General features: G+C 41.8%; 2 protein-coding genes across 2 annotated transcripts in view; both read right to left on the reverse strand.

Annotated features, from left to right (window-relative positions):
- The window catches only part of LOC117532344 (calcium permeable stress-gated cation channel 1-like), a 41,971-nt gene extending 30,296 nt beyond the window's left edge, over positions 1 to 11,675 (reverse strand). The window contains 3 exon segments of the mRNA XM_034195661.1: positions 1,910 to 2,000; positions 4,488 to 4,564; positions 11,435 to 11,675. Of these exon segments, the coding sequence (XP_034051552.1) occupies positions 1,910 to 2,000; positions 4,488 to 4,564; positions 11,435 to 11,644 (378 nt within the window). The 5' untranslated portion in view covers positions 11,645 to 11,675.
- Positions 11,676 to 15,809: 4,134 nt separating this feature from the next.
- LOC117531945 (calcium permeable stress-gated cation channel 1-like) overlaps positions 15,810 to 23,695 on the reverse strand; it is a 50,994-nt gene continuing 43,108 nt past the window's right edge. The window contains 6 exon segments of the mRNA XM_034195132.1: positions 15,810 to 15,880; positions 17,543 to 17,642; positions 17,735 to 17,897; positions 18,127 to 18,192; positions 23,534 to 23,562; positions 23,564 to 23,624. Coding sequence (XP_034051023.1) covers positions 15,810 to 15,880; positions 17,543 to 17,642; positions 17,735 to 17,897; positions 18,127 to 18,192; positions 23,534 to 23,562; positions 23,564 to 23,624 — 490 coding nt within the window.

Below are 23,695 nucleotides of genomic sequence, written 5' to 3' on the forward strand. Positions count from 1 at the left end.
ATCTAACTCAATATGAAGCTAACTGAATCCAAAATTAGATTTAAAACTGACAACTGAAACTAGTCGAATGCAAAGGTAATAGATAAGCTAAACTGAATGAATGGATGAATTTATTCGGCACAGACACATCCAGAACAACAAAAAACTTACAAAGAAAGAAAGAAAATAGTCCAACAATGCACCCAGGTGCCCAAAAGGGTGTAGGCAGAAGTAAAAGTTTGTAAAGGCCTATCCCTTTAACAAAATTGAAAATTATGCATATGTATATAAAATTAGACATATACCCATCATAACTAATACAAAGTATACATTGATCCATGAATTAGAATAAAAAAAACAACAAAAAACATGCAAACAGCAGTGTACCAACCCCCCCCCCCCCCCCAAATAAAAACAGAATCAATAAACCTAATTTAACATTCTATAGCATGTAATCAAATAATTTTTATAGAGCCTTTTAAAACTGACCAAACTACCAAGTGATTTTATGTTATCCGGGCAATTATTACAAATATTTACACCTTTAACAGAAATACAATGACTTTTTACGGTAGTTTGAATCTTCTGAAATAATAATGTTCCTCCTAAATTATAATTGGAGTCCCTCATTTTAAACAGGTCCTGGATGTGTTGTGGCAGAAGTCTATTTTTCACTTTGAACATAATTTGTATTATGATGTAATCAATCAGGTACCAGAATTTTCAAAACATGTAAATGGATAAACAAAGGATTAGTTGGCTCATTATTTTCTTACTAATAATTCCTATAGTTTTCTTTTGAAGTAAAAATATAGGATTTGTGTTAGTTTTTAATCTAAAGTTAATCTAAAAGTAACTGAATGTGTAGCGAAGGGAATCTGAAACAAAGTGAATATAGAGCAAGCAGAATATAAAGCAAACGGAAAATCTAAAAACAATATAAACTGCAGAAAATTATAAATACCTGAAGCTAATGCTAATGGGTTATAAAGCTAAGCAAAAATAAAGCAAGCCGAAAACCTAAATTAATCTAAAAATAATAACATAAACCTGTGGAAAAATAAAAATACCTGAATCTGATGCTAACTGGCTACAAATCTAACTGAAAACCTGCAGTGCATCCAGAAAGTATTCACGGCACTGCACTTTCCCCCCACATTTTTTTTTTATGTTACAGCCTTATTCCAAAATGGATGATATTAATTTTTCCCCCCAAAATTCTGCACACAACACCCCATAATGACAACATGAAAAAAGCTTCTTTTTTAAAGATTTTTGCAAATTTATTAAAAATAAAAAACTAAGAAATCACATGTACATAAGTATTCACAGTCTCTCCACTGATCATCCCTGAGATGTTTCTACAGCTTAACTGGAGTCCACCTGCGGTAGATTCAGTTGATTGGACATGATTTGTAAAGACACACACCCGTCTACATATAAGGTCCCACAGTTGACAGTGCATGTCAGAGCACAAACCAAGCATTAGAAACATAAACTGTGCAAATGATAAACGTTTTACTGGCTCCACTAATGCGTTGCCGGTAAAACTCAATTTGCGACCATAAAATCCAGCATTAATGTCCACAAATCTTCAGACACAACAGGGTTATTCCCTAATTTATATTGTTGTTTGTTTGTTTTTTGTTTTTTTTTCTTGGTGGAGTGGGGGTGGGGACTATATTACCTTCAACTAACTAAATAAAAGTCGCCAGATTTGTTGCTATTCGCTAGAGAGGATTTTTAGTTGCTAGGAAGGTCAAAAAGGCAGCTAAATTTACTGACAGAGTGGGAAAATTGGCAACACTGGAGGCACAGTAAGCAACAACTCCTTTCCATTTAAAGTGACAGGACCAGAGCAAGTATCACCTCTGAGTGGAAGTATAGCTTTTACTAGAAACATTTTAATGACCATAACTGTCAAACTCACCACGTCTTTAGTCTCAGAGTCAGAGGGACTGGATTCTGACGGAGACTTCTCCTTCTCACTCGGCTCTCCATAAAACAGGGACGTGAGACTGAAGTGGGCAGACAAGATCCAAAAAGAAAGTGATCACGACTCAGTATGACCTTGTCATGTGCCGTAAAGTCGAATTAGATCTCCTGCAAGCAGCCTGAGTTTTTATCTAATAAAGTCAATGTGATTTCTGTGCAAGTGCATCTCCGTGGACGGTACCACTCGTAGTTAAACACTGTTAAATTCAGCAGGATAATTAAATTAGTATGAGAGAGAATTGTTCAGTGAAACAAACACACATGCTGCTTGCTGTCCTGCGACATGTCAGGGAGAACTAATCCTGGGAGACAGGACTGGGTGAATTTTAAACTAGTTGTCCAGTATCTTCCAGACAATAATCCAGCATATGCATGCATGAATATGTTATTTCACAGGAAAAAGTACAGTCATCATTCAACTAAATAATGAATATCAGAAGCACACAGTGCAGCAGATAACAGAATATTTACAGAGGAATCCTGCAAATGGTGATACAAGCACCAAATCTTGCATAAATTCTCCTTAGACATTACTCTTTTGAAAAAAACTGACTGGCTACTTGAATTTTCAATAAACGGCCAGGTAGGGGTCAACTGAAGAATTACACAGGGTTCAACATTTTAAAATGCTGCAATCATATTGAACACTATACCACATTATTTGTCTGATCATAAAGATTCCAAAAAGGTATGGTTTGGACTATCTATGACTGAATGTTATGGAGTTATGGGGTAAAACAGCAAAAATGGTGTCAAAGGTCAGTTCCAGTTTGTACAGGGGTCAAAAGTTAAGTTGCTCCAGTTTTGGTCAAACATGATGCAAATTATTGGTTGAGTTAATATGGGTTAAAAAAAGGAATAGTTTGCACCGTGTCATGTTTAGTTATCACGTTATAGGGGAACATATGTCATAGAATTCAATAGACGTTGACATCGTTTGACCATTACTTTGGAGACCAAACACACAACACAATCAATCTTTTCCATTTATTAATGCGATTAGCTCAACCAATAATTTGTACCAGTTTTTACTAAAATTGGAGCAGCTTTGACGTTTGACCCCTGTATAAACTGAAACTGACCTTTGTCACCATTCTTGCTGTTTTTACCCCATAACTCCATAACATTCAGTCATAGATAGTCCAAACTATACCTTTTTGGAATCATTAGATCAAGTGAATAATGTGATATAGGTTTCTACATGACTGGAGCATTTTTATATTTGACCCCTGTGTAATTCTTCAATTGAACCCTACCTGGTCACCTACTGACAATTCAAGTGGCCAATCGTTTTTCTTCAAATTCATGTCTAGGAGTCTTTGTACCGGATTTGTTGTGTGTGGGCCGCCAGAAGAGGAGGTACTGCTGGCCCACCATCAGAGGGCGCCCTGCCTGAAGTGCGGGCTTCAGGCACGAGAGGGCGCTGCCGCCATGGACGCAGCCGGGGGTGGACAGCTGTCACTCATTACTCTTGACAGCTGTCACCCATCTACTCAACGTCCTCTCACTCCATAAAGACCAGACGTCATCTCCACCTCGTTGCCGAGATATCATACTCATTGGAGGTAATATCCTCAGCATTTGTGATTGCAATATTTGTATATTGTGACTGTTTGCAGGAGTACTGGTACCTCGTCGGTGAAAGCTGACTGAGAGCGTTGAAGGCACTCTTTTCCCCTGAGGAATCTACAGTACTCTGCAGGTTATGAGTGAGAGGTGGACGGTGGCATTCCCACCGCTGTTGTTGCTGGGTGTTCACAACCCACACTTGACTGTCTTTGTTCTCGCCAGCCAGTACCAGATCCGACAGTCGGGGACGGTGATCACCTGGGAATTCGGGACTTGGCGGCTCCACTATCACCAGGTTCTGTGGCAGCGGAAATCGTGTGGTTCCGGCTCTTCTCAGGACAGACGTCTTCTATCCGCGAGCCTGCCCACACGTCACCCTTTGTGGATTGACTGTAATTATATCTGAGATTGTCTGTATGTTCGTTGTGCACATTTCACAACATTAAATTGTTACCTTTTGGCTCATCTATTGACCGTTCATTTGCGCCCCTGTTGTGGGTCCGTGTCACTACACTTTCACAACAGGATTGGTGCTTGCATCATCATTTGAATTATTTCAGCTATCTGCTGCACTAACAAGCAGAGCAGAAACTTCATGCAATTTAAATTACTATGCCGTAATATGTACGATCAGCAGAGGGAGCTGCAGGCTGCAAAACCAGCACACAGGCATGTTTCAGTGGGGATTATTGTTACTCCATTTTAAATGTTGACTCAGCTCACAAAGCAGCAAGTGCATCAGTGGTTATTCATCTCTGAGGAGATTTTATTTTCATCTGCACAGATTTTTACTGGGATACTCAAAAACTCTTCACAAAACTCTGTAAACATTTTAAACTAGCCAGGCACACACATGGATATGTGAGCAGATGGGCCTTAATTGGCAGAGGAGTACTATTCATTTGTTTTTCTGTTCATGTATGTTCATTTTTAGACCGTTACTGTCGTTTTCCATCAGCAGGGCCAGCCGGCCGTAATCCCACGCAGCCTTCCTCAGGCAGGAGAAGATGAGTAACAGGAACTATAATAAAACCATAAACACAAATGCATCACTCCTCAAAGTCAGAATTATGTAAAGAAATTATTTTATCAAACAATCCACAACGAACTGGGAACTGAAATGACTTAAATCTATTTCAAAGAGTAGAAATAGAAATCTAAACTACTACACTGGGAGCTGTTTTTAGAGAGATAAATGGATGTTAGATATGGCATAAGCATCTACGTATAAATGGGGTATAGTTTTGCTTTTTCACAAATATGATAGACTGTTTTATGTGAGGTCAAGGAAACTAAACTGAAATGGATTTGGTTTTGTAATGTCTTTATATGTGAGTTTTTACTGCAATAAAACTGATTAATATTGTAGAATAAAGCCAAAACGCTGAAAAGTCTTTGCACAGAATACATATTTGTGGACTATTTTATTTTATTTTATTTTTTTTTAACTAAATTGCACAAATTAAAGCAAGCAATTATTAATAATTTACTGCACATTTGTATACTAGAAATGCTTGAAAAGTGACCCTATAGAGCCATTTAATGCTACCAATAGAGTATTTAAAAATAATGAAAGACAAAAGTGTTTATAAGATTATTTAGTGAGTGCAGTTGAAAGGTATACTGACACTGTTTTTTTAAAGATTTAAATCATAAAAATAATTTTCTTTAGCACCACTCTAATGTATTCCTTAACATTTAGATAAGGGCAGTCATAATATGACATTCCTAATTGATCAAAATTCATGCTGTCTGGAAACAATTTAGGATTTCAACCCCTGAGGGGGAAAAATTCAAAGGATCAGATGCTATGACCAACATGTGTAGATCTGGAAGTGATTTATAAGAAGATATCTTATGGATGGGATGTAAGATGGGTCACAGGTAATCTCAAAACCTCATGCATGCGCACATCCGCCCGATGTAGTAATATTGGTAGGATTGGGTATTTAGCTAGCTACCATAGAGCACAGCCACTACAGATGAAAAATTAACAATATTCAGTGTGATTATTTTCTGTGATTCGCAGTATGTGCATAGATTAATGGAGTCAGTCAGCTAGTAGTAGTGAGTCATTGAGTAAGTCCACAACATTTCTTGAACTAACTGCATAAAAATTGTTGCATGTTCACTTCTGACATTTTGGGTTTTGATAGATGCAGGTGAGGACCAGCATGCTTTCTACTTTGGACCCATTTTGGTACCTTTTAACCATTGTTTGTGTTTATTGTGAAGCCTACTTGCAGGGTCATGGTGGCCCAGAGGCTGCTGTTTTACTAAATGGAGGAGAAGCCAACCTCAGGGGATCTACTTTTTTTTCTTTCAAAGAGGTGTGCAGGTAAATTAGAGGGATACTTTTTTACGGTTTACATTTTTTCACGTATACGTTCAATTCCTTGTAAGCCTGGTTTTACTGCTCAGACTCTGTGCATGGAGCTGCATATAGATTAGACTGTTCAGTATGCTGCCCCAACCCAAAAAATACAAATCAAAACTCTTATCACAGTGTATTGTGAGTCTAATATAATTAAATGTCTGCGTGATCTGAATATTTTAATAAACTGAAGATGAAATCCAACATGTAGCAGCAACAGCGAGCAATCTCGCTTTCTTTAGAGTAGTAAGTTGGTGGTCGTCTTGGAAACTGCCCGGGACATGTCTGCATTCACCTAAGAACAGACACTGTAGAAGACACTGTGCACAGATAAAGAAAACCTCTGATCAAGTGCATGAATAACTAAGAATAGCTTCCAGTGTGCCACAAAAAAAAAGCAGAATAATCATCAGAGTGAAGTCAAAAATAAAAATCTGTTCATGGAACTGCTTCATATATAAACGCTTTTCAATGAGGAAGTTTTCCTGTAACCTGTTGCATCTATCTGTCTGTTCATACTTCTGCCTATCAATCAATGCTCCTGCTTCGCCTACTCAAAATTCTTGGGAGATTTGTGCCTAATAAATTAGGATACAAGTGAACTTAAAGGGTGAACTACAAGGTTTTACTAAATGTGAAACAAGAACCCCCTGCCCTCTCAATCATCTTATCATGCACTAAATGTCCATGCACAGTCAGACCAAGAATGTAAACACAAGAAGAAAAAAGCTCAGGGAACAGAGGGAGTGTTGTTTCACTCTCTGCACAGGATGCCATTAAGCCACTCAAGTTTAACAGAGAAATAGCTGCTGGCTGCCACATTAATATGCATTTAATTTTTGAACTACCGATCATGCCACACTAGTTTCAAAACAAAAACAGTGCTATGGAGCTGAAATGTAAGATTTGGAGCACTGTTTCGACCCTTGAGCAATTATGAAGCATAAAATTTAAATATCCACACATATATCAGCATCAATAATAATGATTTTGATGTTTTCTGTTTCTATTTGTTCATATATGCTGAGAATATGTGGACTGTGGCTGCCCACTGCTCCTCGTGGTTGGATTGTTGAACTGTAATTAGGACGGGTTAAATGCAGAGGACAAATTTTGTTGTAAGTGTAACGGAGGCCAGCAGGTGTCGCTGTGCAGATATAGTTAGTAAACCTCACTCCCAACAGCTCAAAGGATTCTCTGGTCACAAGGCCAGAGCCCTGGGTTTTAGCCTTCTGATTAGAGAGTCCGACTCCATGCCGGAGCTCGCGAGTTTGCGTCCCGAGGGGACGCGATACATGGGCGGAAGTCATAACAACACAACGCAGAGTGCAGCCGCTACAATGGTGCCGTGTTACCTGGATGGGAGTGAGTTTAGGGGGTGAGTGTAACGGAGGCCAGCAGGTGTCGCTGTGCAGATGTAGTTGGTAAACCTCACTCCCAACAGCTCAAAAGGATTCTCTGGTCACAAGGCCAGAGCCCTGGGTTTTAGCCTTCTGGTTAGAGAGTCCGACTCCCATGCCGGAGCTCGCGAGTTTGCGTCCCGAGGGGAGCGAATGGGTGGAATCATAACAACACAACGCAGAGTGCAGCCGCTACAATGGTGCCGTGTACCTGGATGGGAGTGAGTTAGGGGGGTGAGTGTAACGGAGGCCAGCAGGTGTCGCTGTGCAGATGTAGTTGGTAAACCTCACTCCCAACAGCTCAAAAGGATTCTCTGGTCACAAGGCCAGAGCCCTGGGTTTTAGCCTTCTGGTTAGAGAGTCCGACTCCCATGCCGGAGCTCGCGAGTTCGCGTCCCGAGGGGAGCGAATGGGTGGAATCATAACACACAACGCAGAGTGCAGCCACTACATATGTATGTACATATGTGCAATGACAATAAAGATTCTATTCTATTGTATATACGAGGTCTGTTAGAAAACTATCCGACCTTTTTATTTTTTTAAAAAACTATAGGATTTGAATCATGTGTGCTTGCATCAGCCAAGCTTGAACCTTCGTGCGCATGCTTGAGTTTTTTCACGCCTGTCGGTTGCGTCATTCGCCTGTGAGCACGCTTTGAGTGAGCAGTGGTCCACCCCTCCTCGTCGGATTTTATTGTGAGGAAAATTTGGAAGATTTAGATGGCTTTCAGGGACAATTCTATGGGGATCACATAGTCTTTTCATGACCAAAACTCCTGTAACAGTAGAATGTGCCAAAAAGTGCTATGTCCACATCTTCTGCCATTTCTCTGGTAGTCAGACGACGTCCCAGATCAACACAGCGTTCAGTTTGGAAATGATCTGGTCGTTTCAGCCTGTCGATCGCCGCTCGGAGCGCAGCGCGCCCTCCGCCATTGTGCGCCGTCTTCAAACCGGTTGTAACACTCCTTAATCTGTGTGATCCCCATAGAATCGTCCCTGAAAGCTGTCTGAATCTTCCGAATGGTGTCCACCTGGAGGTCTCTCACAGTTTCTGGAAAAATTTGATGCAGCAAAGCTCCAAATCGTTCAGACATTTTCCTCACCATAAAAATCGACGAGGAGGCTGGACCACTGCCTCACTCAAAGCGTGCTCACAGGCGAATGACGCAACCGACAGGCGTGAAAAAACTCACGCATGCGCACGAAGGTTCAAGCTTGGCTGATGCAAGCGCAAATGATTGAAATCCATACAGTTTTAAAAAAAAATAAAAAGGTCAGATAGTTTTCTAACAGACCTCATATATAAAAAAACAACAATCCATTGCACAACTTTTTAAATGTGTCCTTCCTTAGCAAGACTAGCTAACAATACATAAAGAAATATTATATCAGATATAATTAAAATATAAAGACTATTTACCAAACTGAAAGTACACAAAAGCATTGAATATAGTCATGTTATCACATTTGTAATATGTGTTTGGACTTTTCTTTTTTGACAAGTACAACTATAATGATATACATGCTTTGTATTTGCAAGGTGCAAAGATGTTTTTTTATATTTTAAAAATGCTAATGAATAGTCATTGTTCTTTACAGTATTGTCTTTTAATATTGTGTTGATGTGTGGGCAAGTTCTCAAGTGATTTATTCTGTATGATGACGGAACTGTGTGCTGGTTCCTATTTTCAAGAACAAGGGTGATGTGCAGAGCTGCAGTAACTACAGAGGCAATAAAGCTGATCAGCCACAGCATGAAGTTATAGGAAAGAGTAGTAGAAGCTAGGCTTAGAAAACAGGTGAAGATCTGTGAGCAGCAATATGGTTTCATGCCGAGAAAGAGCACTACAGATGCAATGTTTGCTCTGAGAATACTGTTGGAAAAGTACAGAGAAGGACAGAAAGACTACATTGTGTGTTGTGGACTTAGAAAAGCTTATGATAGGGTGCCAAGCGCAGAGTTGTGGTATTGTATGAGGAAGCCTGGAGTGGCAGAGAAGTATGTTAGGGTAGTGCAGGACCTGTACAAGAATAGTGTGACAGCGGTGAGATGCGCAGTCGGAATGACAGACCTCATTCAAGGTGGAGGGTGGGATACACCAAGGATCAGCTCTGAGTCCTTTTCCTCTGTTTGCAGTGGTGATGGACAGGTTGACGGATGAGATCAGACAGGAGTCCCCAGACTATGATGTTTGCAGATGACATTGTGATCTGTAGTGAGAGAGTAGAGAGCAAGTTGAGTCTAGTCTGGAGAAGGGAGATCTGCTTGGAGAGAAGGGGAATGAAAGTCAGTAGAAGCAAGACTGAGTAACATGTGTGTGAATGAGAGGGAGCCCAGTGGAATAGTGCAGTTACAAGGAGTAGAAGTGGTGAAAGTAGATGAGTTCTAAATATTGGGGTCAACTGTTCAAAGTTAATGGAGGTGTGGTAGAGAGGTGAAGAAGAGAGTGCAGCAGGGTGGAGTGGGTGGAGAAAGGTGGCAGGAGTGATTTGTGACCAAAGGATATCAGCAAGGGTGAAGGGGAAAGTTTACAAAACAGTAGTGAGACCAGCTATGTTGTATGGTTTAGAGACAGTGGCACTAACAAAAAGACAGGAGGCAGAGCTGGAGGTGGCAGAGCTGAAGATGTTGAGATTCTCTTTGGGAGTGACAAGAATGGACAAGATTAGGAATGAACATATCAGAGGGACAGCTCAGGTGGGGCGGTTTGGAGACAAAGTCAAGAGGTGAGATTGAGATGGTTTGGACATGTGCAGAGGAGGGACCCAGGGTATATAGGAGAAGGATGCTGAGGATGGAGCCACCAGGCAGGAGGAGAAGAGGGAGACCAAAGAGGAGGTTCATGGATGTGCTGAGAGAGGACATGCAGGTGGTTGGTGTGACAGAGGAGTACAGAGGACAGGGTGAGATGGAAATGATTGATCTGCTGTAGCGACCCCTAACGGGAACAGCAGACAAAGAAGAAGAAGAAGAAGACGGAACTGAAGCAGAGGCGTCCTACTGTCACCTGGGGGGTGCTCTGACTCATGCTCGTCATTAGGAGACATTGCTCAACCTTCTGTGTTGTCTTGGCAACCAGGCAGCCATAAAAAGAGCCAATTAAAAGCCCGAGATAGCAGACGGAGAGGGATCTCAGTGCAGACATCAAGCCTGACTACAAAACCAAGGTAGATAAAATGTGTGGGACTCAAGAGGAATTTTTTTTTAGCTAAAATAAATACAAATCCAATATTTTTATTACAAAAGAAAGCTGTATAAACCACACTGTGAGCCAATAAACCACTATTTGTCTGTTGACACATTTTGAAAATCTGGGACTTGGTTGATTATATAACAATACAATCATGTATAAAGTTAAAAATAAACTTTTACCTCAACATGTCCAGGATCTGTTAAAAATGAAGGAGTCCAGCTATAATTTGAGAGGAACATTATTATTCAATAATTAAACACTCGAACTACTGTAAAAAGTCCTTGTGTTTCCATATAAAATGTATAAAATTTGGAATAATTGTCCTGATAAAATTTAATTATCTGGCACCTTAGTTGGCTTTAAAAGACTTGATAAAAACAATATAATTACTTGTTATAGTGTGAAGAATTAGGTTTACTAATTTTGTTATTGGGTTTTTTTTTGGATTGTGCACTATTGTTTGTTCTGTTGTGTTGAGAAATTTTAGTTAATTAATTAATCTATTAGTCTGTGCTTTTTCAGTATTTTTGTATAATTAATGTATATATTTTTTTAATGGTAAAAGGGGTGGGTTTTTGTTTTACGAGTTTTTTTGTTAAGTGTGTGCGCGCTGAATAAATTCATTCATTCATTAAAACACACTGTACAAAACTAAGAGCTGGGGAAAAAAGAAGTTTAATTTAAAGTTTCAATGGGCCAAGAAAATGGTCAATGATGAAAAAAAGTCCATCACCCAAAAAACTAAATGAAGGAAACCAGAGTGACAATAGAGAAAATGGAAACACTGGAATTCTGAATTGATCATTGGTGGATATAACAGATGATAAGTGAACCTGTCTGAGTACAAAATGCAACAGTTGACAGTTGTGTTAAAATGTTGTGTAAAATGCATGTGTTTGTTGGTGTGTGGCACGTACCATCCAGAGTACTACATTGATGGCGAGGACAGTGGGCACGCCTCCAAAAGGCAAACCCTGCAGGACACTGCTGCGGGAGTGCGAGCGGTAGCACCTCACCGCTGTGCTGTTTTCATCCTCAGGAGGGTCCAGGAAACCTAGAACATCCAGGCCCACACCCCTCCCATCCACAGAGGGCGCCATGCTTGCAAACAGCTCCGAGCGTGCCATCTGCCCTGCACCAAACAAGAAAAAGCAAAAAAGAGAGATATCTGGATAAGGAAATATGTATGTTAATGGTAAATAAACAGGGCCCAAACTGGTACTCATGGTGCTCATGTGTGCTAAACATCATTGATGACAAGCAGAGGACACTTTTCCTACAATATGTCATTGCTTTCCTCTTATGAAGCACTTTGCTTGTGTTTTCTGCTGCGCATCATTTATTTTTAGCATGCACATGCACCATGAGTACCAGCTATGTGCATGTCTGTTTATAACACAAGACAAACATGCTAAAGCTTCATCATGTGATTTAATTCTGTAGAATCAATTTTTTTTCTTTTGGCATTGTCACCCTGTTCAATCTGTTCAAGTGCAAAAACTGACAATTGTATACACACACACACACACACACATATATACATATATATATATATATATACAGTAGTGTTCGGAATAATAGTAGTGCTATGTGACTACAAGGTCTGTTAGAAAAGTATCCGACCTTTTTATTTTTGCAAAAACCATATGGATTTGAATCATGTGTGATTGCATCAGCCAAGCTTGAACCTTCGTGCGCAGTTTTTTCACGCCTGTCGGTTGCGTCTTCGCCTGTGAGCAGGCTTTGTGTGAGCAGTGGTCCACCCCTCTCGTCGGATTTTTATTGCAAATAAAATGTCTGAACGATTTGGAGCTTTGCTGCATCAAATTTTTCCAGAAACTGTGAGAGACCTCCAGGTGGACACCATTCGGAAAATTCAGATGGCTTTCAGGGGCGATTTTATGGGGATTACACAGATTAAGGAGTGCTCCAGCCGGTTTAAAGACCGCCCGCAGTGTCTGAGAGTGCGGCACACTCCGAGCGCCGATGGACAGGCTGAAACCCCGCTGAAACAACCAGATCATTTCCAACGTGAAGGCTTTGTTGATCCAGGACGTCCTCTGACTTCCACAAAAATGGCAAGACGTGGACATCAGCACTTTTTCCGCACATTCCACTGTTACAGCAGTTTTGTCATGGAAAGAGAAGCGGAGGGATGGGCCACAGAGCCACGAATGGTGCGGGACAAAAGCACCTCCGTGTTGGTCACACAGGACGGCTTTCAGATGGCTTTCAGACGGCTTTCAGTGGCTTTTCAGTCGTGTGACTATCCAAGAAATTGTGCATGAGCTGGACATGCCACAACATGTCCTGTGAGGCTTCATCACGGCGTTGCTTTGCGCCATGCGGCTCTGTCCCGATGCACCTCTTTCCATGACAAAAACTCCTGTAACAGTGGAATGTGCGGTTCATTTCCAAACTGGACGCTTTGTTGATCCAGGACATTGTCTGACTACCACAGGAATTGCGGAAGACGTGGACATCAGCACTTTTTCGGCACACTGAGACAGATGTACGGAGGAATTCCACGCGTTGGGATGGAGCCGCATGGTGCAAAGCAACACCGTGATGAAGCCTCACAGGACATGTTCTGGCATGTCCAGCTCATGCACAATTTCCGGATAGTCACACGACTGAAAAGCCACCAAAAGCCATCTGAAAGCCGTCCTGTGAGACCAACACGGAGGTGCTTTTGTACCGCGCCCGACAGGCGTGAAAAAACTCGCGCATGCGCATGAAGGTTCAAGCGTGGCTGATGCAATCAGACGTGATTCAAATCCATATGGTTTTTGCAAAAAATAAAAAGGTTGGATACTTTTCTAACAGACCTCGTAAAAAGATTAATCCAGGTTTTGAGTATATTTCATATTGTTACATGGGAAACAAGGTACCAGTAGATTTAGTAGATTCTCACAAATCCAACAAGACCAAGCATTCATGATATGCACACTCTTAAGGCTATGAAATTAAGCTATTAGTAAAAAAAAAGTAGAAAAGGGGGTGTTCACAATAATAGTAGCATCTGCTGTTGACGCTACAAAGTCAAAAATTATGTTCAAACTGCTTTTTTAGCAATCCTGTGAATCACTAAACTAGTATTTAGTTGTATAATCACAGTTTTTCATGATTTCTTCACATCTGCAAGGCATTAATTTTGTTGGTTTGGAACCAAGATTTTGCTCGTTTACTAGTGTGCTTGGGGTCATTGTCTTGTTGAAACACCCATTTCAAGGGAATGTCCTCTTCAGCATAAGGCAACATGACCTCTTCAAGTATTTTGACATATCCAAACTGATCCATGATACCTGGTATGCGATATATAGGCCCAACACCATAGTAGGAGAAACATGCCCATATCATGATACTTGCACCACCATGCTTCACTGTCTTCACTGTGAACTGTGGCTTGAATTCAGAGTTTGGGGGTCGTCTCACAAACGTGGCCCTTGGACCCAAAAAGAACAATTTTACTCTCATCAGTACTCTCATCAGTCCTCTCATCAGTCCGACAGAAACTTAGCCCTGTGCGGTAAGACTCGCGGTGGAGGACTGTGTGTCTACATCAACACAGAATGGTGCAAGAACTCTGTACTAGTCTCCAGTCACTGTTCATCTCTGGTGGAGTTCATGGTCATCAAATGCAGACCTTTTATCTCCTGATGGAATTCACCACAGTGCTGATCATCAGCGTTTACATCCCCCCGCCGCCAACGCTAAAGGCGCGCTCTGTGACCTGTACAGCACTATCAGCAGGCTGCAAAAACACACCCCGATGGACTGGTTATTGTTGCTGGAGATTTCAACCATGTGAATCTCAAGTCAGTTCTCCCTAAATTCCACCAACATGTGAACTTTGCAACAAGAGGAGCGAACGCACTGGACCTCGTTTACACAAACGTTCCCAGCGTGTACCGGGCAGAGCCCCGCCTTCACCTCGGATACTCAGATCTCTGTTATGCTGATTCCAGCATACAGACCGCTCGTCAGACGCTCATAACTGGTTCTGAAGCAGGTAAGAACCTGGCCATCAGGACCCATCTGCTCTCCAGGACTGCTTTGAGCACACTGACTGGCAAATGTTTATGGAGGCTGCAACCTACAGTAACACCATAGACTTGGAGGTGTACACTTCATCTGTAACCAGCTACATCAGCAAGTGCATAGATGATGTGACTGTCTCCAAGACCATCATTGCATGTCCCAATCAGAAGCCGTGGATGACTGCGAGGTGCATGCTCTGCTGAAGGCTAGAGACTCTGCCTTCACAGCAGGAGACAAGGCAGCTCTAAAAAAAGCAAGGGTCAAACTGTCCCGGGCCATCAGAGAGGCAAAGCGCGCACACGGTAAGAACATCCACAGCCACTTCAGAGACAGGGGAGACACATGGCGCATGTGGCAGGGCATCCAGGCCATCACCAACTACAGGGAAACACCACCTGCCTGTGACGGTGATGCCTCCCTTCCAGATGCGCTGAATGACTTCTACGCTCGGTTCGAGACACAGAACAGTGTGGCAGCGAGGAAGACCACCCCTCCTCCTGATGACCAGGTGTTGTGCCTTACAGCAGCTGAAAGCTGCTGGACCAGCCACATTCCTGGTAGAGTGCTCAGGGAATGTGCAGACCAGCTAACAGATGTCTGCACTGACATCTTCAACATCTCCCTGAGCAGTGCCACCATCCCAATGTGTCTCAAGGCAACCACCATCATACCTGTGCCAAAGAAGTCTTCAGTGTCCTGCCTCAATGACTACTGTCCCGTCGCACTCACATCCATCATCATGAAGTGCTTCGAGAGGCTTGTCATGAGGCACTCAAGACCCTGCTGCCTCCTTCACTAGACCCTATGCAGTTTGCGTACTGTCCCAACCGCTCAACAGACGACGCCATATCCACCACCCTTCACCTGGCCTCACCCATCTGGACAACAGAGACACTTATGTTCGAATGCTGTTCATAGACTTTAGTTCAGCATTCAACACAATCATTCCCCAGCACCTGATCAGGAAGCTGAACCTACTGGGCCTGAACACTTCCCTCTGTACCTGGACCCTGGACTTCCTGACTGGGAGACCTCAGTCAGTGCGGATCAGACCTAACACCTCCAGCACCACCATGCTGAGTACTGGGGCCCCCCAGGGCTGTGTGCTCAGTCCACTGCTGTTCACTTTGCTGACTCACGACTGTGCAGCAATCAGTGCACAGCTCGAACACATCATTAAGTTTGCAGATGATATGACTGTGGTGGGTCTCCATCAGCAAGAATGACGAGTCAGCATACAGAGAGGAAGTGCTACGGTAATGGACTGGGCAGAACCAACAACTGTCTCTGAACGTAGACAAGACCAAAGAGATGGTTGTTGACTTCAGAGGGACAAGGCATGATCACTCTCTATGCACATCGACAGCTCTGCTGTGAATATCGTCAAGAACAACCGTTTCTTGGGGTTCACCAGGCAGAGGATCTCACCTGGTCCTCAACACCAGCACCATAACCAAGAAAGCCCAGAGAAGTAACTAATGAAAATAACTCAGACAGAACAATCGGAGAGAAAGAGTCTAACCAAATACCGGCATCACTGAAAGCAGCCAAAGAGAACGATACGTCTTTGGGATGTATGAGTAATTTTTTGTCTAATAGTTAAAATTTTATTAGCAAAGAAAGTCATGAAGTCATTACTAGTTAAAGTTAAAGGAATACTTGGCTCAATAGAGCTCTGACTCTTTGTCAGCCTGGCTACAGTGCTGAAAAGAAACCTGGGGTTGTTCTTATTTTCTTCAATTAGTGATGAGTAGTAAGATGTCCTAGCTTTATGGAGGGCTTTTTTATAGAGCAACAGACTCTTTTTCCAGGCTAAGTGAAGATTTTCTAAATTGGTGAGACGCCATTTCCTCTCCAACTTACGGGTTATCTGCTTTAAGCTGCAAGTTTGTGAGTTATACCACGGAGTCAGGCACTTCTGATTTAAAGCTCTCTTTTCAGAGGAGCTACAGCATCCAAAGTTGTCCTCAATGAGGATATAAAACTACTGACGAGATAAATCTATCTCACTCACAGAGTTTAGGTAGCTACTCTGCCCTGTGTTGGTATATGGCATTAGAGAACATAAAGAAGGAATCATATCCTTAAACCTAGTTACAGTGCTTTCTGAAAGATTTCTACTGTAATGAAACTTATTCCCCACTGCTGGGTAGTCCATCAGAGTAAATGTAAATGTTATTAAGAAATGATCAGACAGAGGGGGGTTTTCAGGGAATACTGTTAAGTCTTCAACTAAGGTATGATTAAAGTGGTGGGTGGACTCATTTACATTTTGAGCAAAGCCAATCGAGTCTAACAATAGATTAAATGCAGTGTTGAGGCTGTCATTCTCAGCATCTGTGTGGATGTTAAAATCGCCCACTATAATTATCTTATCTGAGCTAAGCACTAAGTCAGACAAAAGGTCTGAAAATTCACAGAGAAACTCACAGTAACGACCAGGTGGACGATAGATAATAACAATAAAACTGGTTTTGGGACTTCCAATTTGGATGGACAAGACTAAGAGTCAAGCTTTCAAATGAATTAAAGCTCTGTCTGGGTTTTTGATTAATTAATAAGCTGGAATGGAAGATTGCTGCTAATCCTCCCCCGGCCCGTGCTACGAGCATTCTGGCAGTTAGTGTGACTCGGGGTGTTGACTCATTTAAACTAACATATTCATCTGCTGTAACCAGGTTTCTGTAAGGCAGAATAAATCAATATGTTGATCAATTATTATATCATTTACTAACAGGGACTTAGAAGAGCAAGACCTAATGTTTAATAGACCACATTTAACTGTTTTAGTCTGTGGTGCAGTTGAAGGTGCTATATTATTTTTTCTTTTTGAATTTTTATGCTTAAATATATTTTTGCTGGTTATTGGTGTTCTGGGAGCAGGCACCGTCTCTACGGGGATGGGGTAATGAGGGGATGGCAGGGGGAGAGAAGCTGCAGAGAGGTGTGTAAGACTAGAAGGAGAAGGGTGGAGGTGTGCTTACCGAAGGGTGTAATGATGGGACACGTGATGCTGTAGGTCATACTGACTGCAAAGATACACATGGTCCAGGCGTACTCCAGGCCAAACTGGAACTCGTAGGCCTGGCTGCGAGCAGAACCACAAACACAGCTCGGTCAAACGGAAGCAAAGTCCACCCGACATGAAAACAGCACAGTGGGTATGAACGGCTGACCCGTTTGATATGAATGCGTTCAGCCTGCGACTTGGCGACGCAAAGGCGCAGGGCGTAAACTGTCAGCGCCGGGATGCGAAGCAGCTCCATGGCTGTGCCAATTAGACTGGACGTAATCACGTAGTTGACGAAGAATGCCCCGTTGTCTGGAAGAAACACGCACCTGCACAAAGAGAGAGAGATGGTTCAAAGACACCAAAACGAGTCTCGCAGGAACAACTCTGCTCAAGTTCCCCTTCCTTCATAACTGCCTGATTGATACCAAAATTGGTACATATGTTGTAAAAGCCTTCTGCTGAAAAGCGTTACTTGTCAAGAGACGCTTATTAATGTTTGCTGTGGGTTACTGCAGACTACGCGCTTGTTTTAAGAGATAGAAAAGGGTTTCTTACTGGAATTTGACATCCTTCTCATCCAGGAAGTTGACATCAAAGAGCCATGTGAAGAACAAGTCCAGACTACAGGAAGAATAAAATATGAAAAGACCATAAAGTTATGTTCAAAAATCATTGGTGTAGAAAAAAATAATGCAAATATGCAAAAACTAGAGCGCGCCGTTCATAGAGTGCAAACCTCTGCCAACATTAGTTTCCAGTTCCACAAATTTTCACATTGGTATTGTTTTTTTTACAAAGTCCTGTTAGAAGTGGCTTTTCATAAGCTAAAATATAATAAAATATAGATGAAAAGGGCTTTTCAATGTTAAAATCAAATAACTGCTCAACCAGTAATACGGATCAGATGTGGATCAAACTTAGTCTATTCATTGAGAGTGCCAGTTTGCATCTCATTGTCACAAATGAGAGTGATTGAGGCACTTTTGATTGAGATATAATGCAAAATGTACATCAAATGGCCTTTTCAATATTAAATTCAAATGTCCACAAAATCCACAATCTGGATCAGATCAGAATCAAACTTTGTCAGGAGACAGTGAGTGCCAGTCTGCATCTCACTTTCAAATATGAGAGTGATTGGGGCACGTTTGATTAAGATATAATGTAAAATATACGAGGTCTGTCCGTAAAGTATAGGTCCTTTTTATTTTTTTCTAAAACTATATGGATTTCATTCATATGTTTTTACGTCAGACATGCTTGAACCCTCGTGCGCATGCGTGAGTTTTTCCACGCCTGTCGGTGACGTCATTCGCCTGTGAGCACTCCTTGTGGGAGGAGTCGTCCAGCCCCTCGTCGGAATTCCTTTGTCTGAGAAGTTGCTGAGAGACTGGCGCTTTGTTTGATCAAAATTTTTTCTAAACCTGTGAGACACATCGAAGTGGACATGGTTCGAAAATTAAGCTGGTCTTCAGTGAAAATTTTAACAGCTGATGAGAGATTTTGAGGTGATTCTGTCGCTTTAAGGACTTTTCACGGTGCGAGACGTCGCTCAGCGCTCTCAGGCGGCGTCATCAGCCTGTTTCAAGCTTAAAACCTCCACATTTCAGGCTCTATTGATCCAGGACGTCATGAGAGAACAGAGAAGTTTCAGAAGAAGTCGGTTTCAGCATTTTATCCGGATATTCCACTGTTAAAGGAGATTTTTTTAATGAAAGACGTGCGGGCGGATTGCAGCGTCGGCTCGCAGCCGCCGCGACGCTCCGCCACAGGAAAAACACCTCTGTTGGAAGCCTTAAGGACAAGTTGGAACATCTCCAGCTGATAAACAATTTCTCATACTCACTCCACTGAAAGCCATCAAAAGCCAACTGGATTTTAACAAATGGTTATCAACACGGAGGTGTTTTTCCTGTGCCGCCGCGCCGCATCGGCTGCGTCCCGACGCGCGGACCCGTCCGCACGTCTTTCATTAAAAAAATCTCCTTTAACAGTGGAATATCCGGATAAAATGCTGAAACCGACTTCTTCTGAAACTTCTCTGTTCTCTCACGACGTCCTGGATCAATAGAGCCTGAAATGTGGAGGTTTTAAGCTTGAAACAGGCTGATGACGCCGCCTGAGAGCGCAGCGCGACGTCTCGCACCGTGAAAAGTCCTTAAAGCGACAGAATCACCTCAAAATCTCTCATCAGCTGTTAAAATTTTCACTGAAAACCAGCTTAATTTTCGAACCGTGTCCACTTCGATGTGTCTCACAGGTTTAGAAAAAATTTTGATCAAACAAAGCGCCAGTCTCTCAGCAACTTCTCAGACAAAGGAATTCCGACGAGGGGCTGGACGACTCCTCCCACAAGGAGTGCTCACAGGCGAATGACGTCACCGACAGGCGTGGAAAAACTCACGCATGCGCACGAGGGTTCAAGCATGTCTGACGTAAAAACATATGAATGAAATCCATATAGTTTTTGAAAAAATAAAAAGGACCTATACTTTACGGACAGCCCTCGTACATTAAATGGGGTTTTCAATGTTAAATTTCAATGGTCACAAAATCTGTAATGTGGATCAGATCTGGATCAAACTTTGTCATGTTATAGCGAATGCGGTCTCCACCTCACTTTCAAATTTGAGAGTGATTGGGGCATGTTTGATTAAGATATAATGTAAAATATACATTAAAAGGGGTTTTTAATGTTAAATTTAATGGTCACAAAATCTGTGATGTGGGTCAGCTCCAGATCAAACCTTGCCAGTCAAGAAAGATACCATCCTACATAACTCTGTCAAACATGAAAGAAATCTGATTCTTTTTGACAGAGTATGAATTTTTAAAAATTTATTCAATTTAAAGATAGGGATTTTCCCAATTATCAAGATTTTGTTTTTCCCGACTTTGCCCTTTGACGTATTACATTGAAAACTGAATCAGTTCTTGCCTACCAAGATATGATCTCAGTAAAAATTTCATAATGATATATGAAAAATTGTGGGCTCCAGGCTGTTCACAAACCTTGGCAGAGTAATAATGAAAATCTACTAAACAGTTGCAAATTTATGACAACGAGTGACAAGTAATAAATATAAAACAAATACTCATCTCATGTGACTTCCCTTTACTATAAAAACTGAAACTATTTTTGGCAAAGTGGACCCGAATAAATCTTTATTCATTGACAATTGTTCTGTTTGTGGTCTTTGTGGAAACATGCCCTGGGCTAGAAACCTACAATCATTCAGTTTTCTAAATCTGAAAATATCTTACTTTCTGTAATACACTAGTATTTTAAGAAAATAGGTCAATAGTAATATTAGTCTTTCAAGAAAGAAACAAAAAATTGCATTTTAGTCCTTACAGAACTAATAAAGATCAAAAACATTTATGTTTTATCACATTTATTCATTTAGTTTATTTTAACAAAACACTACAGTAAAAAACATATTGCACATTCATATATAATTAAGTAGATGATTTGTGTGACTGACTTTTTGAATACAAGCGCAACAAAACATGAAATTTAAAATGCAGATATCAGTAATAAGTTTGATAATAAATGAAATTTAGAGTCGTGGAAATGCATTTATTGGCACACAACAGAAATTCAAATTCCTTCATTACAATCACTCATTTTTTATGCCAATTTCTATATTCTGGGACAGACGTGAACACAGGGCCCAAAAGCATTTTTAAAAAAATCTCCTCATGTTTTCAGTAAATATTTGGCAACTAAACTGAATAATTTAACAGCCCAGAATGCACCCTTCTGCAATTTAAAAGTAAGTTATTTATTTATTTTTCAAAATGCCTTCTCCGGGGAAGGACTGGCTGTTTCAAAACCGGGTTCACAATCTAAATGAAATATGTGAAATGCTCAGGGTGATAATAGCAGCAAAGGAGCAAATCCTTTCCAAGGATGCAAACGGACATTTTTGTCTTTCTAATTTTACAATGCAGCTATGTAGGATGGTTTTGGCCTCTGTTCCATCGATTGTCATGAACATGCACGCTGTGTTCAGAGCGTTCCGACCAGAAGAAAGTAGTGAAGAGTTTTCAAGCCGTCCTTTGAAGTGTAGAACAGAAAAGCTGAAGGTGGCCACTGAGTCCAAACCGTTACCGGCCACTACTCAGCCAGCAAGCAAAACACATACTGTCCACCACAGTGAGGCGAGTAGCTGTTCACGCCACCTACAGATGGTATTTAATGGTGAAGAAGCATGGATGGGCAAACAGTGTTCTCTGTGATTCCTTCACGCTGAGGAGAAGTTTAAAGAAACTACATAATTATAATGTTGAGTTTCATCAGATTCTACGTCTACACAAAGATGATTTAAACGTCATTCTAATCCAATTACATTTTTCTCCCGTGAATCTGATTGGTTATCATGGTGACTTTTCCATATAATATCGGGGGTCACGGTGGCAAAATATAGTCCACCAGTTCACCTTTTGGATTGTATACTCTGCGCACCCTGACCAGTGTTCTGATGAGGTCATCCTGTTTAATATCATCCTGTCCTCCGCGCAACTGCGCATGCACATGCATGCAGATGCACATGCATGCACATGCGAGCGCATGCGCAGTTGCGGCATAGGACACAACTGTGCACACATGCGCAGTATTGTCGGGATGTGGAATTGTCGATTTATGCGCACAAGATGCACAAATCGACAGACAACAAGCACGCGCGCTGTTAGCTGAGAGCAAGAGAAAGTCACATACCGCTGCTGCCACCCACCGCTGCCACCGCCGCTTTAATGGTTGAATTTCTGCACCGCCAAAATGGAATTTATTGATGGGATTCTGATACAGAATTACCGTATCCCATTTGATTGATTTTCACATTTGACAGATTACTCCACGCCCTGACCGCTGTTGGAGCGACGTGGCCTCGGCTCGACTGTAAGACACGCCGATCGAATTACCCTACAGAAAAATAAACCATGCAAGCAATGGAATTGAATTAGAATGGGAATACCCCTGTGTCCTGATGATATTTCGGATGTTCATTCTGTTATACGGTCGCAAAGAGCGGTTTTTTATGGCTCTGCTGCTGAGTCGCCGGTAAAGCTCAATTTACGACCAGATAATCAGCACCACGAACGTCCGCCAAATCATCAGACACAACAAGGTTATTCTCTAAATAGATACTACTGTAGACTATTGATACTATTGTAGCATCTTTCAATAATCAGAATAATCAGGTCCCATCTTATCGTAGGGACCTCAATAGTACCATATCACCCCATAGAGCGCTTCAGCTCTCATAACTGCAGGCTTACTTGTAGTTCCTAGGGTTTGTAGAGAGTAGAATGGGAGGCAGAGCCTCAGCTTTCAGGCTCCTCTCCTGTGGAACCAGCTCCCAATTCAGAGTAAGGGGAGACAGACACCCTCTCTACTTTTAAGATTAGGCTTAAACCTTCCTTTTTTGCTAAAGCTTATAGTTAGGGCTGGATCATGTGACCCTGAACCATCCCTTAGTTATGCTGCTATAGACTTAGACTGCTGGGGGGTTCCCATAATGCACTGAGTGTTTCTTCTCTTTTGCTCTGTATGCACCAACTCTGCCATTTAATCATTAGTGATTGATCTCTGCTCCCCTCCACAGCATGTCTTTTTCCTGGTTCCTCTCCCTCGAGCCCCCAACCAGTCCCAGCAGAAGACTGCCCCTCCCTGAGCCTGGTTCTGCTGGAGGTTTCTTCTTCCTGTTAAAAGGGAGTTTTTTCCTTCCCGCTGTAGCCAAGTGCTTACTCACAGGGGGTCGTTTGACCGTTGGGTTTTCCGTAATTATGTATGGCCTTGCCTTACAATATAAAGTGCCTTGGGGCAACTGTTGTTGTGATTTGGCGCTATATAAATAAAATTGATTTGATTTGATTCAATGGACAGACACAAAAACGGATGGACCAGATGCTGCTGCGTGTGCATAAATATTCACGTTGTGACTCTGCAGAACTGGTGTACCGGGACAGACCAAGTGAGGGCAGGACGATCCACCATGAAGACCAGCAGGAAGAAGCACTTGTGCATCGTCACCTGGTTCTCACCCGATCTGAGCAACAAACAAAACACAGGTAAAGACAGATGACTTCTCATGTGAGTTCATGAGCTTAAACTACATGTTGC

The sequence above is a fragment of the Thalassophryne amazonica genome, chromosome 19, assembly GCF_902500255.1.
Source record: "Thalassophryne amazonica chromosome 19, fThaAma1.1, whole genome shotgun sequence".
Lineage (NCBI taxonomy): Eukaryota > Metazoa > Chordata > Actinopteri > Batrachoidiformes > Batrachoididae > Thalassophryne > Thalassophryne amazonica.